General features: G+C 35.8%; 2 protein-coding genes across 2 annotated transcripts; one reads left to right on the top strand and one right to left on the bottom strand.

Annotated features, from left to right (window-relative positions):
- Window positions 1-2269: 2269 nt before the first annotated feature.
- On the bottom strand, window positions 2270-8065 carry LOC132190989 (subtilisin-like protease SBT4.3). The gene is made up of 10 exons (XM_059606012.1): window positions 7871-8065; window positions 7007-7101; window positions 6779-6876; window positions 6544-6690; window positions 6364-6466; window positions 5168-5684; window positions 4224-4546; window positions 4007-4118; window positions 3704-3917; window positions 2270-2925 (listed from the first exon to the last, which is right to left on the bottom strand). Exons 1-10 carry the CDS (start codon window positions 8063-8065, stop codon window positions 2270-2272), a joined length of 2460 nt encoding a protein of 819 aa, XP_059461995.1.
- A 5548-nt stretch (window positions 8066-13613) lies between these two features.
- On the top strand, window positions 13614-17431 carry LOC132189413 (acid phosphatase 1). Its single transcript, XM_059604155.1, has 3 exons — window positions 13614-14318; window positions 14723-14932; window positions 17188-17431. The coding sequence occupies exons 1-3, from the start codon at window positions 13906-13908 to the stop codon at window positions 17363-17365; spliced, it is 801 nt and encodes a 266-aa protein (XP_059460138.1). The 5' UTR covers window positions 13614-13905; the 3' UTR covers window positions 17366-17431.
- Window positions 17432-17717: the final 286 nt, after the last annotated feature.

Below are 17717 nucleotides of genomic sequence, written 5' to 3'. Positions count from 1 at the left end.
TATTAAAAAGGCATGCGCAAAGCATCACATGTTATTTAAAAAAACATGCGCTTCTCATATGTAAAGGAACATTATTTTTATAGATTGAGTTGGAGGAATCCAATTTAGAGGAAATTTATGTTCCATGATTCTTATGGTCTTTTCTAATTATCCTAATCCCCCCCACCCCAGGGAAAGGCTTGACTTGGGCCCCTACATGGGCTTGGTCCGTCCCATTTGGGTCCAATAGGGCCTAGGCCCTACAAGTGAAACACCAACAACCTATGAACCAACTCCGTTTGGGGCTCTTAATCAATCTTGATGGGCTTAGGCTTCAATGTGCAGGATTGGCTCACTTGAGCTATCCTCTCTCCTAAAGGGCCTTCTATGGGATTAGATCAACTTGGGTCCAAAGTCCAAAAAAACTTCTGAACTACCACGCGATTTAACATATCCCCTGAACTTTGAAACCTCTCAATTTGAACCCTTGAACTTTCAATTGCAGCCAATTTACCCTCTCCGTCAATTTTTGCCGTTAAAACACCTAAAAAGACAAAATTACCCTTCAATTTTCTTTTTATTAAAAAAAAATTGAAAAAAAAGGGTCACAAGGTGGCCAAACAGTGGGTCACCTTGTATTTATTTATTTTTAATAATTTTTAATTTGAAATTAAAGGTAAATTTGAAATTTTATAAAAAAGTAGATAGTAGAAACGTCATTGTATTACTTTTAACTAGGGGTGGGCAAATTAACCGTTACCGTTTAACCGGCCGTCTACCGGCTTCGACCGAACCGATATAAACCGTAGCCGATATCCCGATATCCTTATCGGTTAAAAAAAGTATACCGAAATTCGGTCCGGTCCGGTTAAGCGGTTCTTATCGGTTAACCGGTTAACCGATAAGAAACCGGAATTTTTTTTTTTTTTTTTTTTTTTTTTTTTAAGTCCTAGTCCCAAAACGGCGCCGTTTAGTCTTTTAGAGAGGTTTCCAAATTCCCACAAGTGACACAGGTTTCCGAATTTGTGTAATGGTGTTGCCCATGACTTATTTTCCTTTTGCTAAGTAACTTTAATTAGTTAATACTTTGTTTATTATTCATTAATGAATTTTATTTTAATTTGGGTTTGGGTAGGTTTGATGTTTTTTTTTTAAGTGATGGCATTTGATGAGATTTCTTTGCCTTTGGTAAAAGCATTTTTCATTAACTAGTTTTGCTAGTCTAATTAGCATTCATTATGTTAATTAGTCCATTTGCTTTGGAAAAATGTATTTTATAATATTAAAAAAAAAAAAAAAAAAAAAGAAGTTGAAGTGGATCAATATAAAAAAGCTTCAATTTTTAACCCAAAAAACAAATATTTGGGTCCCAACAAAAAGTATTTGGTCCCTAAAACAACTCATTTTTAATAAATTATTTTAGCCCAACAAAAAGTATTTGGGCTCTCAAAAGTCAAAAAAACTCATTTTTGGTTTTTGGCCCAACAAAATAAATCAATATAAAGCTATCGGTTAAATCGGTTAACCGGTTTAACCGGACCGTTTAACCGTGTACCGTTTTAACCGAAATTATCGGTTAAAATTCTTATTGGTTCGGTATCGGTTAATAAACCGTTTAACCGAAAATTATCGGTTAATAACCGATAAGGTCCTTAACCGGACCGTTTTGACCGATACCCAGGCCTACTTTTAACGTTTAAAATCTGACGGAGGGGTTCAAATTAATTGCAATTAAAAGTTCAGGAGTCCAAATTGAGAGGTTCCAAATTAAGTTCGGAGGTATGTCAAATCACGTGGTAGTTCAGGGGTTTAAGGTGAAGTTACCAAAAAGAAATTTACAACATGATGTGATACAATATGACCGTGTTTCTTAAAAGTTGAATTTATATAACTTCCAATCATGTTGTAAAATTTTTTTTTGTAAAATTTGTTTGTAAGCCTAAAATTCATCTTTACATAATTTGCTTCTAGAGAACCAAGTAAAAGGAAATATCACAACTCACAAGAAACTCAAAAATAAATCAATCACCCAACAAAAATAATCAAAAGTAATTATATATTTTTTTGGTGTACTAATTTTCTCAAAATGCTGTATATATATAATATCAATCTAGTACAACTTAGAACCAACAACAAAAAAGTTAAAGTTTACTAAACTCAACGAAATTGTGAAAATCGTATTTTGCATATATATATATATATATATATATATATATAGGACCATTTCCCTTAGTATAATATCAATCTTATTTCCACATAGTATATAGCCTCCAATCTCAATAGAGAAATACTAGGGGCCCCACAACATGCCGCGGCCGCCTTTTGGATATTCATGAGAAGCAGCAGCTTTTGCGGCGGCTGATTTGGTTGTTGGACGGGAGGAATTGTTAGAAAATGTTGATGGGAGGACGGTGTAAACAACAAGTGGGGTTCTGACGATATGAACAAGAGTAACACCATGAATCCAAGTAATAGAACCTGATATGATTGGCACCTGACTTATTTGTCCTCCTTTAACCTTCACAATGAAGCTTTTCTTCTCTCCTAGAGCTGAGAATCGAAGAACGGATGGTTTCACGGTGACGAAGAGAGACTCCGGTACTTGGACACCGGCGTAGTAGGTTGAGTTCGGGGAGCCGACGTTTGTTACTGTTCTTGTGAAAATGCCATTGATCTTTTGGCCATCTTCAATTGCTAGGGAGAAGGAAGGGTAGTTGAGATTCCATCCCCTGCCGAGTGTGGTGCTGTGACGACAAGCACTGAGATCACCGCTCACTAGTCTTAGTGTTGCGGTGTTGTAGCCTTGCCTGCACAGGAAATCCATGTAATCTTCGGCAGATGCATCGAAGACCAGCCCAGGATCCACAGCCCTCACAGGGTTGAGGAGACCAGATCCATAAGCAAATTCCCACTCATTTTCATGTTTTCTTGGGTCCATGCTGTATGCTATATATATATATATATATATTCAAAATAAAAGAAGATAGGGAAAAAGAAAAAAAAAAAGTCAAGTTGGCATTTACCAGGCCTAGCTCCCACCAAACTATCTATTGCTTTTTATAATAAGCAATGTTTAAGTGAATGCAATTGTATGTATGTTCTAGTACAATGTGAAGCACTAGATGACTTGGCACACTGTTATTTTTGGTCTGAGGGTGTTCTTGTTTGGTTTCGTTTTGTGTAAAATGCAACTAAACCACATAAGATTAATAGGCTCCAATATATATATTGAAGAAATTTGTGGGCCTAATTTATATCATAAAATCGGTTCTATAGGAGAGAGTTGGTCATTCCTTATAAACATGCCAAAAGTCTTATCTACAGGCAATGTGAGATTATTAATCATCAACACGGAGTGGGGTAAGTAGTGTGAGCCTCATTTGTCCTGAGGTAGGCTCCAATATCATGAAGAAATTTGTGAGTTCAACTCATCCCATAAAACTTGTTCAATAGGAGAGAGTTTTCCATTCCTTAACATGCTAAAGGTCTTATCCACATACGACATGGGATTATTTCTTAACATATATCATGGACAAATATTTGTTGTAACCTAGTGCATACCAATTCATCAGAATTAGTTAATAATTTCTTAAAAAAGTGACTCAATAACGCATCTTACGAGCATTTTATTTTCTCTTCCGATCTTACAGTTTGGTCTCAAAGCAGAGGGAAAGTTTTTTTTCTTTTTTTTTTTTTTTTTAAAAAAAAAAACTCTGTTTTTTACCTGTGGTCATGATTGCAGATTTGATTGCTGCAGGAGACCAACTTGGGTGAGCAGCCTTCACGTAAGCTGCAGCTCCACTTGCATGAGGGCAAGACATTGATGTTCCAGAGTCTACAAAGTAGTCGGTACTCCTGGGGTCGCCTCTGTAAATTGAAGCGCTTCCAATGGGAGACCAAGCAGCAAGGATATTCACACCCGGTGCAATGATATCAGGCTGATCATTTTCAACATTCCAGAAGCTGATCAGTTTCAGAAATCTATATCTTCAAAGCAGTAAATTAAACTTAGTAAAATTTTGTTTACCTTGAGAATGTCAGGATCAATCAGATTGGGGCCTCTAGATGAAAAGGCAGCAGCATAGGGAGCTGTGATATCCTTTATTGCCTCACTTACCAATATATTAGCTTGTGGATTTCTGAGAAGGTGATCATCATCATCATATCATCATTATTATCATCTGTTGAATTAATAATGTGAAAAATATGTTAAGAAATAGTTTGATGATTGATTGATTAATTACTTGGAAGATCTTATGTACTCCAGCACTTTGGCAATGTCTTCTCTGCTGATGAATATGGTTGGCAGAGGAAAAGGAGCAGCTAAATTATCAATAGGTCGACTAGGCATTATGATGCCAGCTCCATTTGCCTTGATAACACCAGAACCATCAGACCGATCATCACAGAGAACAATGCTACCCTGCACTTTGATGGAGTCCAGTGACCCATGATAGCAAGAAGTTGAAAATAGAGGGCTGTAATAGGCAGAATAGTTTGCAGCATCTCCACCCCACACCAAACGATACAAGGTCCCATTGTAGTTAAAGTTATTTATGGAAGATCCCTTCAACGCGAAAAAAGGAGCAACTTGTCAGCTATAGGTTGGGACCAATTAAAAATAAAATATTTTTTCAAAAAGGTTTTTCATATTTTTTTAGCGTTTGGCGCTGCTTAAAATGTTGGTCAAACTTGAAAATGTTTTTAGTTGACTAAGGAAAATAACCTTTAAAATGCATAACATGATTGACACTTTTCAGCTGCGTAAACTATTTTTCGCCACTCTTCCACACTCTATAGGAGTCTTGAGTTGCCCGAATGGCTGAACGCTGCCCAAACAAGTAGGCTTCATAAACCCTTTCACAATTGCTTGCCCAAATTGCAAGCAATGACACTCGATTTCAATCTCACCCTCGAAGGCCTTTTATTCTCACACGCTCTATTCCTACACAACTCATCTATGCCATCTTTCTCTTCCTCGCAGCTTTTCAAGTTATATGAAAATATAAGAAATATTTGATAATTTGTATACGATCCAAATCCCAAAATTTTTTTTTGAACCATTTTCAGAATTGCAAACAAAAAGTAAAAAATAACCCCCCCTCCCCCCTTTTTTTTTCAAAAAAGGGGATTATTTTGTTCGTTGAAACAAACGGAGCCTAAGTTTTATTATCGAACAATCCCTTACCATAAATATCTGTCCATTTCCAAGGACCAAGTGGGACACAAATTTCCTGTCAATGTTGCTGGCTCCCACAGTGAGTAACCAGGGTGCGTAATTTTCAACAGCTGCTCTTTCTGGTCCAAAATTTCCAGCAGAAGCTGAGGTCAATATCCCACGTTTCATTGCATGGAAATATCCAATCGCTGATGGGTCTCCCCAATATTGGGTTACAAAAGGTTGTCCAATAGAAAGTGATATGATGTCCACCCCATCAGCAATTGCATCATCAAAAGCAGCAAGGATGTCAGCAGAATAGCACCCAGCACCAGACCAGCAAACTTTGTACACGGCGATTCTTGCATCAGGAGCTCCACCCCTTGCAAGCCCCTCAGCTAAGCCGAAGTAACTTGCTCCCTCTACCTCTCTACCACCTGCAATCGAAGCAGTATGACTGCCATGTCCTATCGAATCCCTTGGAGAATCTATGTCTCCCGGAATATATATATTTAGGCTGTTGTAGTATCTAGCTCCGATGATTTTGCTGCAAAAATTTCAGCCATTTCATGAGCTATTCTACTAAGATTAAGTTCATGTTTGAGATTGCATTTGAGAAATAAAGCTTTTAAGTCAATTTTTTTTTTGGCAAAAGCTTCATATTTATATTAAGCTTTGTCAAAAGTGTGTTTTGGCCATTTTTAGGCTTTTTGAACCCATAAAAACACTTTTAATTTTTTTACCAAACGAGTACATTTTTTTTTTTTTTTTTTTTCTTTAAACGCACTTTTAGACTTCTCAAACGTAATCCTAAATGGACCATAAAAGTGCGTATGACACTGCAATTTCGCACAAAAAAAATGCGATTTTAGACTAAATCGCAGAAAATATATTGTTTGAGAGTACTTCTTTAAAAATTGCGATTTGAAAACGTAAAAAAATTTATTTGGGTACTTGGTAAATTCTTTTTTGTGTGTTATTTGTTTGCATAATAATAGGAATCAATGTGATATAAATGTGGAATAAGATGTTGACTTTTGTAAGAGAAGTAGTTTTGACAAGATGTAAAAAAAATTAAAAGTGCTTGCCAAACATAGCATAGGTTTTCATATCGCATGTAAAAATGTACATTTTTAAAACATACGAGTTTATAAAGTAAACTGTGTTTTTAAAAGTCGCGTTTTCAAATATAAATGACAGAAGGTCAAATAAGAGAGGTTGCTCACTTGTTACAGGTGAAGTTTTTGTTAGTTTGGCAAGTCCCCTTCCATTTTTCCTGTGGAGGACCAAATCCTTCATCTCTAAAGCTAGCTGATTCTGGCCAGATTCCTGAAGAGAAAAATTAATATTTAAGACCAAAAGCACTTAAAGATCGATCTTGCAATATTGGAGTTTCACATTTCTACCTGAATCTAGTATTCCAATAATTACATCTCCTCCAGAACTTCCAACATGGTGGGATTGATCATCAGTTAGTCCCAAGAAGTCCCATGATCTTGTTGTGTGAAGTTGAAACATGGTGTCAGGAAGAACAGAGACCACTTCATTCATCTCTGCATGAGTGGAACATCGATTTAATTAATTCATGCAGATCGATTAACATAGGAAAACATTTTCATGCGCGCATGATGGCAATCTCACCTGAAAATCTTGCAACTTCTTCATCCGACAGTTTCGCTGCAAATCCATGAAAACTCCGACCATAACTGTAAACTAGTGACTCCTTTGCAGCTTCGGGACTGCAAATAAAAGTGTTAGCTAGGTACCAAATAATCACCCAAATGCATGGCTTCACAAAAACTATTATTATTGTCTGAAATTATTCATTTGGTAAACTATATATATATAATTCCATTATACGTGCAGTACCTTCCAAGAACCTTTTCCAAGCACTGCATGTAGTAAGGCGTCGATTCCATGAGATTTTCGCCCGTTGGTATTTCTCCCATGTACACAACATGGACCTGCATTTGAAACAAAACTCACTCAAAAGTTCCGAGTAGAAGAACTTCACTTAAGACTACTCTTGAACTACAATGAGTTTTGAGAAGATTTTCAAATTTCAAAAATTCTTAATTTTATTTTCTGAACTTTTAATTTGAAACAATGTACCTCTTCCGTTAGTTTTTAAACGTTAAAAGTGATAAAATGACCTTTATACCCCTTATATTTTTATAAAATTCCAAATTTAAAAAGAAAAAGGAAAAATTGAAGGGTAATTTGGTCTTTTTACTCGTTTCTGTTAGGATTTAACATCAATTTTTGACCCAAGCATGAAATTGAAAATTTGAGGGGTAAAATTGAGAGCTTTTAAAATTAGGAGATCTTCTCAAAACGTGTAATAGTTTAGGGGTCTTAAGTAAAGTTTCCTAAGAGTATGATTCTTTGTATCCAAATCCTTTTTTTCTTTTCTTTGTGTCATGCATAATGAATAAAGGGAAAAATTCACTTGCAACCCTCAAAGTATAAATGATTTTAAAATTTGCAATGTTAGTATCTGAAACATGAAATACCAGCATTACAAAATTTTAAACTTTGAAGCTATAATTGTACAACCGCTTATACTTCGGAGGGTGTTAGTAAAGTTTCCTCATGAATAAAACATTTACCAAATGGGAATTAATTGTATCATTCAATGTTAGAAGCATATATTGATAGCAATAACAAATGAAAAGCACTTAAACTTAATTATGATAGTAATTATGCATACAATAAGAGGTTCAAGTTACTTACCTTCCGCTCTTGGGAATGGCAGTGCATCACAAAAGCCATTAGAAAGAATAGAAGAGTAGTGAGTTTTTGTGGCTTGTTTTTGTGGCTTGGCCATTTCAGAATATTGGTGAAGAATGACGAAGAATTTGGTGTATTTATAGCGAAGCATGAGGAGAGATGTTGCCATTTGGTTGCTCCTGGTGTTGTCACTCTCATTCCATCAGCCTATACCAAAACACAAGGGAGATGCCTGGATATTGATACGTAGCTCTTTGAGTTTTACAAGTTAAAAAATAATAATTCTATATATTTTGGCCTTAAAGAGAGATAAGCAATTGATTTCCAATAAATAAGTGTAATAGATTAATGGCTCTGATTTATTTATTTATATGAAACATATGTTTTTATTTTTTATTCTTTTGGCTTTTGCTACATATATTATTTTTTGAGAAATGTTAGTTACGTGCATTTCCAAGCCCACACTCTTTGGTGTGGTATCGAAAATCATTATTGAATTTGGATAGATTACTATTAGATTTTGAATGCAATGGTGATTTTCACTGTCACGTCAGAGAGTGTACACTTGAGAGTATAGGCTAGATGGTATGATCATAAAAATCATCAAAGTGAAATATAAAATAGTGGGTGTATGTTAGGCATTGTGATTTCGTACACAAAATATGTGATTTTAAACCAAGTCCCAGAAAATGAGTTGTTTGGGATTGCGATTTTTAAAAATTATGATTTGAAAACGTAAAAAATCTGTGTTTTCAAGTTGTAGGCAATGTGACGTTAATTTTTTTGAAAACGCACAATTTTAAAAGCAAAACTGCAATTTTAAAAATCAAGTTTTCAAATTGTACATTTTAAAATTAATTGCTATTTTTAAATAACGTTTTTTGAAATTGCAAACCCAAACAAACCCTAAATCAACAAGAATTAAGCAGTGAAAATACACTCCCCTTATTTACACAGGTCAGCCTAAGAATCAAACGATCAGCTTGTTTCCTCTCTCTTTATTTACCTTTTCAAATATTTCAAGAGATTGAAAACCCTTTTTGTAATCGTAAGGCATTTTGAAAACCAACTATTCAAACCCTCCAAAGATGTAAATGGTCAAATTCTTAAATTCTTACATCTCTTCATCTGTTAGTATAGTTATGTTCAAGGTAGACTATATATATTAATTAAACACTTAATTATAACATTCTTCTAAGCCGTCCAAAGTTACAATAAGCAATCAAAGACCATTCCAATCTATTGTCCATGCAGTTCGGAAGTTGAACAAGCAACGGATTGAGCTGTCAACGCGTGCGAAAGCCGCCGCAAACAAATTAAGAGTAAAAATAAACGAATAAGAAGAAAGAAAAGCTCTCATTATAGTAGTTAACCCAAATAATGTGCAAAATGTAGTGCATGTCTTTTCCAATATGTGTACACAAAATAACCCTAATGAGAACTAAATAGTCATGAAATAATTAATCCATTTTCAACCAGCCGTCTCATGAAATAAGCATTTGATGATGTACAAAGGTCATAAATAATAAGGAACAAAGAAGTTCATTTTGATCACAGCTTTGATCGGTTGATTTGCTATCACAATTATCAGAATATTTGACGTATTAGTTGGGAGAATGTGATTTATCTTGAATCGAGTATCTTTCTCTTTGCTGCAGCCAATTTTAGAGCAGTCCGTGTAATAATTAAGAATGTCAGATGAAAGACAAATTTTTTGGAGGAATGCTAGGCTTACAAATAAATTTTACAAAAAAAAATTTATAAACTGATGTGGCACAAAATGATTAGATATAAGATAAGTTCAAAATTTGAAAAACCTAATCATGTTGTGCCACATCAGTTTGTAAAAGTTTTCTGTAAAATTTATTTGTGAGCCTAGCACTCTCCAATTTCTTGTGACATTTGGAATGTTATTCAAATGGCTACAAATTAAGTCATATTTTATAAAGTTTTTTTTTTCAATTTCAACGTTTGCTAGATCAATAAGGGTCGTCAAATAATACAAAAATAGTACCTGAGAGCCTCGATCGAGAGTCACTTGATACCCATGCGCTGCATCTTATGTAATATCCCACACTAAAGTAGAATTTAGGACACCTTAATTAGTGCCTATGTGTTTATACTAGAATCGGATTAGTCACAAATCCCATGAAGGGGAGAAAATTTATTTTTTTATAATCCCCTCTTAAAAATATGGTTCGCATTGTCGGTAACGGAAAAATAGGAAAGACGTTTGGTCATCGTCGAAACAGTCCACATCAGCAAAATGTCCAATTGATCTAAAGACTGTCCGAACAGTGACAATCTGTATGCAAATCAAATAAGGCAAACACTACACAAATGCGGTTGGGGGTCTTTGATACCACTATTATGAGCCCTAGGGAACCATTTGGTGCGTGCCCTAGCATCCAAAGAGAGAGAAATAGGAAGAGAGGATTTCTTAGGAGTTTGAGCTAGAATCCTCTAGTGGGTGAGCCACAAATCTCTTTTCCTACCCTGTCACGCTTATATTTCGTTGTGTGTGTGTTTTTGATAGAAGGTAAAGTTGAGGGGTGTTTTTGCAAAACCCAACTCTTCTCCCATGTCCGCTGCAACTCACTTAGCAAACTTGATGGTATCTCCATGTCTGATCTCACTATTTATCGCTGCACTGTTGGAGCACTACAATACTTATCTATAACATGACTTGACATTGCCTATGGTCTGCTCATCAAGCCTCGTCTCTCCTCTCAATTAGTAGTATTTTCTGATACTGATTGGACAGGTTGTCCTGATGATAGGAAGTCTACCTCGGGCTATTGTATGTTTTTTTTGGTGGAAATCTGCTATCTTGGTCTTTCAAAAAGCAGCCTACAGTCTCCGGATCTAGTATTGAATTTGAGTACAAATCCCTTGCTAATGCTACTGCAAAATTACTTTGGATTCAATCACTACTCCGAGAACTTGGTGTTTTTCTTTTGGCGGCACCGATTCTCTATTGTAATAATATTGGTGCTACGTACTTAACATCAAATCTGGCCTTTCATGCCCGCACAAAATGCATTGAAATTGATCATCATTTTGTTCATGATATTTTAGTTCAGAAGTCGCTCACCGTCAAGTTCTTATCGAATAAAAATCAAATTGCTGATGTTCTTACCAAGCCATTAGCCTCCACCCAGTTTGAAACTCTTTGTGCCAATCTTAACATACATTTGTTCTACCAAGTTAAATGAGATATTAGATAATATCTTATCTAATATTCAAAGTGTTATACCGTCAACAAATTTATCTTTGATTTAAGCTTGTTATGTTTGAAATTTGTATTTCATATCTTTGATTTAAGTTTATTACGTTTGAAATTTGTATTTCAAACCCAAGTGTATGTCTTGTAATTTGTTATAAATAGAAGTATTGTCAAAGTCCTCGTTGAGGCATTACAAACTACAATCACCTTCATTATATTGGGATCAATTGCCAACTGCATTAAGGATTGAGAGTATAAGAGTGCTTTTGGTACTGCGATTTCACATACCAAAAATATAATTTTAAACTAAATCGCATAAGGTGTATTGTTTGAGAGTTCATTTTTTTAAAAAAAAATTGCGATTTGAAAATGATTAAAAAAATTGCGATTTGAAAATGATTAAAAATGTGGGTTTTAAATTTTTAAAATGCACAATTTTAAAGGCTAAACTACAATTTTACTACATATTTAATTGCGTTTTTAAATTATACATTTTGAAATCATTACTTTCAAGTTGCACGTTTTGAAATCCGAAATTCAAATTGACCCTAAGGACTACCTCTACTTTATAGGCATAGGTCCCATAAGCTTCCAATTAAGAGATGAAAAGGAACACCCCCCCCCCCGCGTTAAAAACGTCCAATGCCTCAGCAATCATACGATGTTCAAATGCGTAATCCATGTGTAATGGATAATTGTGATGGCATTGAGACATTTTCAATCAATTGAGAGAGCTCAAATGCAAGGGAAAATGTGAGTGGGAGAGGATGACCCTTCTTCTCAAAGGCCAATCAACCCATTATAATTGCCAGCATTTTGGGATTTGGGTCTTATTTTGTGGTAAGATTTTATTTTTGTTACTTATGCACTTTCTTCCTGATAAAAATTTTCAATAATTTTTTTTAAGGGAAACTTCATAAAGTTCTTCTGAACTTTCAGCCATTTTGACAAGTACCCCATGAATTTTCAAAACTCTCACTTAGGCCCCCTGAACTTTGGTTTGCTCTCACTTTGGATCATTTTAACGTTAAAGTTAAGCAATTTGACTTTTTATACCCATTTTACCCTCAACCAAAACTACGATGTTTTAGACTCTAAAACTACACCGTTTTGCACTTCAAAACTACATCACCACCTAACCCAAAACGACATCGTTTTGAGCATAATATTAAAAAAAAAAAAAAAAGGAAATAAGCCAAATTCCCTTGGCCGTGTTAGTGATTCGCCACCGCGGCTGTTGGGGATCGGGTGCATTTGGGGCGGCCGCACACTTCAGTGGCTCAAGCCACCCACGTCGTGACGGCGGCTGGTCAAAATGTAAAACCGCCCCCGGGCTCTTTGGGGGTGCATTGGGTCCGCCACCCCCAAATGCACCCGGGATCCCCTCCCGGGGCCAGAGCCCACCACCCCCCCCGGAAGTGGGGTTCCTCCCGAACCACCCCGAGATCTACCAGTGGTCGTGAGCCACCCCCCTTGGCCAAAATCTGGTGGTTTGACCTCGATTTTTTTTAAAAAAAAAATGATAACAATAATAATAATAATAATGCCTAAAACGACATCGTTTTGGGCTGGGTAGGTATTGTAGGATACAAAACAACGTAGTTTTGGGGAGGGTAAAATGGGTATAAAAAGTCAAATTATTTGACTTTAAAGTTAAAATGGTCTAAAGTGAGAGTAAACCAAAGTTTAAGAGGCCTAAGTGAGAATTTTGAAAATTCAGTGAGTGCTTGTCAAAACGGCTGAAAGTTCAGGGGGGCTTTTTGAAGTTTCCCATTTTTTTATTTATTTAAATTATTAGCAATTAAAACAACAAATATTGTTATGACATTTTTTGGTTTAACTCCGATTGGTGAGATCTGCGTTCTTCGATGTGTCTTTGATCTTCAATATTTGCATTCCTGCAAGACAATAACCAATTAAGAGAACTCACAATAACTAATTAAGAGAACTCGTCGGTGAGGTGTCAGCGGATCTCACTCAGATGCCTAAGTTAGTTCATTTGAGAAAAGTCTGCCCCATATCTAATAATTGAGTCTAGGGTTCATACCTGGTATACAGGCCTATTTATAGACTATGATTAAGTCTTCTATCTCAACTTACCCTAAAAGTATTGAGAGTTGCGGCCAAATTTTCTTTTGGTGGGCTGGTATTAGTATTGAGGCCCACGATATATCTCGTGGCTAATAGAATGAAATTATTTCCAACAAATATATATATATATATATATATATATATGAATTTCACTTATTCAAACAGATAAGATCCACCGGGATTTTTACATTTAGCATCCAGATTGCTAACAATTCGAACCATGCATTTATTGTTTACATTAACCGTGCCAACTAATGAATGTGCTTTGAATTCTTCTTCTTTCTTCTTTCGATATTGTTTTTAATTTTTCTTTTTTGAATCTTTCGTGCAGTTATTTATTGTCACGTTTTTCCATCGGTGGATAACACGGCTCTTGTTTTTTTTTTTTTTTTTTTTTTTTTTAATATTCGCCACAAACCAACTGACTCGTCCCGTCTTCTGCATACCTAACCAAACTCTCGCACCTTCCTCTTTCCTTCGCGCTCAAGTCACCCTCTCGTTCCCTCCTCTTCGGAGAGAAGAGATTGCTGCTTGAACAGGTTTCCTTTCCTTTCCTCTCTTCTCTCCGCCTGCAAAATACGTAGTATTTTCTTGTCTATAAACTTTGAATTCCCACTTTTTTTTTCTTGTCCATTTTAACAAGTCGTATTCATCGATTTCTCCAATACCCAGAATTTTATTTCGTGTAAATTGTACGCACGCAGTTTCCTTCTTCCCCAGCATGGCTTTCTTGAGAATTTTCCTTCTTTTTTCTCTACTTTCCCTCGCGTTTTCTCACGAGACTTTCAACTCCCACGTTCTTCCGAGGCCTTTGATCCTCGAATACCCCGAGAACGTCGAGATCCAGTTCAAGGAATTCGCTGAGGAGCTCAGATTACAGTGTACCAGTTGGAGATTCGCGGCTGAGACCAACAATCTCAGCCCCTGGAAAACAATCCCGCAGGAATGTGTGGACTATGTGAAGGATTACATGATGGGCCGGGCGTATAGTATCGATGTCGAGAGGGTGTCGAAGGAGGCCGGAGTTTTCGCCAAGAGTGTGGAATTGAGTGGGGATGGGAAGGATGCTTGGGTTTTCGATGTAGACGAGACCTTGCTTTCGAATCTTCCGTATTACGCTGAACATGGTTATGGGTATCATTCTGATTCTTCAAGCTTTTTTTCTTTTTTGGTTATTCGAATCAATTGCATATCCTAATATGCTGTTTGTTTGCTTTGAAAATGTAGGAAAGAAAAGAATGTAGAATATGAGGGAACTATTTTTTTTTTCTTACCCTGTGTTACCTGTCTTTTGGATGTTGTTTGATTGGATAGACCGTATTGAGAAAGAAAAACGTAAATAGAATATGAGAATATCGGAACTTCGTTATGTTATTGTTTGGGGCATGTTAACTAACGCCAGAATATGTAAAAACTAGAGCCTATGTGTGGGGGGGTTGTGTTTGAAAATATTTGGGTACATTTGACTGATGGGTGTTAATTGAATTTGATTGTGATTGTTGTTGCTGGATTTTCGTAAGATATAATTGAATTTGCAGCTTGGAGATTTTTTATCCTGTGGAGTTCGACAAGTGGGTTGAGAAGGCAAGAGCACCCGCTATACAGCCCAGTTTGAAACTCTATGAAGAGATATTGGGTTTGGGATTCAAGGTTTTCTTGCTGACAGGGCGCAGTGAGAGGCAGAGAGGGGTTACTGTTGAGAATTTGAATAATGCGGGATTTCAGAATTGGGACAAGCTCATATTGAGGTGAGTATGAGAACCCTTATGCAGACCCAAGAAATATGATTGATAAGAGTGTAACAGCTATTGCTGTCTATGTTATATTTTCTGCTTATGCCATTCAATGTTTGTGAATTGTGAGACTTTACCATATTCTTTTGGCCATCATATTTTATCATGGATCTAAGCACAAATGCATGCGTGTTTGTTCTTGTGCCTGTGTGTGGGTATCTTGAAGCAGCACTTGTCAGTCATAAGCTGACAGGATTCAAGTTCTATTATTCCTAGTTATTCTGTTTTCCCGTGATGGTAGTGTTTAGTTCCAATGATTAGGAATTTTTAATGCAAATCCTATCTTATAACGAATGCACTATATTTTTGAATTCTCTTACTGCACATGTTTTTTAGGTTAAAAGAATTCTATGTGCTTAAAGGATAAACATAAGGTAGTGACAATTTTGCCTTTCCATTAACTGATAATAAATTAATCTTTTATATTAACATTAACAGATGGGCTTTTGTTGCTTTTCTGACTCAACACAAGAAATCAATGGTGTCTTTAAATTGGAATATTCTTACCCCATAAAAAAAGAAAGAAAGAAAGAAGTTAAATTGTAATACTAGCTAGCAATTGATCAAGAGTGAATGTTGGAGATCTGTATTTTGTGCTATGTTTAATGCCCTTACATTATGGAGTTAGACATAACACCATGAAATCAGGGCTGATTATACTACTCTTCATTTTGAGTTGCCAGTACAATCTCATATTTTCTTTCTCTTTTGATAGGATTGGCACAGAGTAGTTAGCTCCCTCTTATGTCCATCTTACTTCTATTGTAGTGGCTCTTTTTGCTTTCAGTTGTCTATAGAATATCTATATTGCTCTCTTCCAATTTTCAACCTGGATATTTCTAAAAGACTGATTGGCGAAGACGTGCCTTAAATCTAGCAGGCTCTTAAATTCTAAGCTATTTAACCCCAGAAGTTGTCTGTAGCCTGGACACCAGATTTCCTCTTCTTCATTAATCTATTGAGTTCAAACTAGCTTCATCCTCTAATCACTTGTACAGAACTCTCCTTTGTTTCTTGGACATTCTTGGAGCATTTGCTTTTTTCAGAAGATGTTATTGGCAGTGCATGAGGCTGTGTTTGCTAGCCCAGCGCAAGAACCTTTTTTCTGTGTAGTACTCTTCCTGCAAATCTATGTATCGTAAATGAATTTTATCGTAGTTTTTAAAACTAGATTCAAATTCCTAGTGCAACTTTAGGTTCTGAATGCACTCAAAACTGGAATCAATTTCAAAACATTTTTAACTTTTAAGTATTTGAATTCCTCTCCTTCATACCAATAAAATGGACATGATTTTTACGATGCTAAACATTTTGTACCGTAAATTACGGTAAGTTTAAAATTATTGATGTTATCAGCATCATCTAGAGCCTTTTTGACTAATATTATTATATTATGGCATTTGTTAACTATGGTTTTACACCAATTCTTTCTGCATATGGTTTGATCTACTTCGTATTTTGTTATTTTCCATAAGACCTTATTACCTTGAGGGAAATATTCCTCTTGCGCTGCTCATGTATGCTGCACACATAACCTGAGGGACCAACCTCAAACCATGGCTTAAATCACACCCTCATATGTTAGAATCTGAAATCCTAACATGTAATTCTTGTTAAATTCTGAGGTTTTTTTTTTTTTTTGTTTGGTAGTTGATAAGATTTGAACCTGAGCTTATCTCAACCACACCCCAAAGCTTCCTTTCTTTCTCTTTTTTTCCTTTCCCTTTTGGAGATATAATGGGTTATAGTCTATCACAGATCAAAATTGTTCATCTTGTGAGATATTTAAAAAAAAAAAAAAAAAAAAAAAAAAACAGAAAAAAACCCAGCCCCCGTCGACAAAAATGTTATTGCGTTCTTTCAATAAATCTGGTCCTTTCTCTGATAGAGTTGTGAGTCATCTCTTGATGAACATTACAATCATTATGTTAGGTTTTTCATGTGAGATCTTGATTAGTGTCTCTGTCAGTTAGGGTCCCAAATTAATGATGAGTGTCCTATAACGTTCATGTTTGAGTAATAAATTGCAAAACAGGAAAAACTAAAGAAATTTTTTCTTATTATGTTGGTTTCCATTTACTTTTTGTGAAGCATATGATTAAGGACGTATGAAACTTTTCCCTTTCTTTTTCCTTTTTTTTTTCTTGGTAGTCGAATGGTGCTTTTTCATAATTTTATTTACTGAATCCCATGTTTGTCAAATTGTGCAGGGCCTCTGATGACCATGCAAAATTAGCCACAATATACAAGTCGGAGAAGAGGAACGAGATGGTAGAAGAGGGATACCGGATTCTGGGGAATTCCGGGGACCAGTGGAGCGATTTATTGGGTTCATCACCATCCGTCCGCTCTTTCAAGCTTCCAAATCCCATGTATTACATTCCCTAATGGGGGAATCACTTCAAATCCTATATTTATGAATACATAACTATATATATAGTAAGGGGATCAAAAGCATCCAAATTACAAACATACTGATTTAAGGTCATGGCGAACATCTAATGAAAAACATATACAAGATTTGTTGTAAAAAATTGAGAACCTCTCTCACATCTAATGAAAAACAGTTTTTGCTGTTTGCTGTGGCAAATAATGAAACAGGGGAGACAAAACTGGACCCTGTCTGTTGTAAACAGAGAAATGCTACATACACTCTCACGCTCCCAAGTGCATACTCCTTGATATGGCAGTGAAAATTGTTATCAGATCCAAAATCTAATAGCGATCCATCTAAAATTTA

The sequence above is a fragment of the Corylus avellana genome, chromosome ca8 (assembly GCF_901000735.1).
Source record: "Corylus avellana chromosome ca8, CavTom2PMs-1.0".
Classification (NCBI taxonomy): domain Eukaryota; kingdom Viridiplantae; phylum Streptophyta; class Magnoliopsida; order Fagales; family Betulaceae; genus Corylus; species Corylus avellana.
Note: the sequence above shows the minus strand (reverse complement) of the source record. Positions and strands in the feature narration are given on the sequence as shown.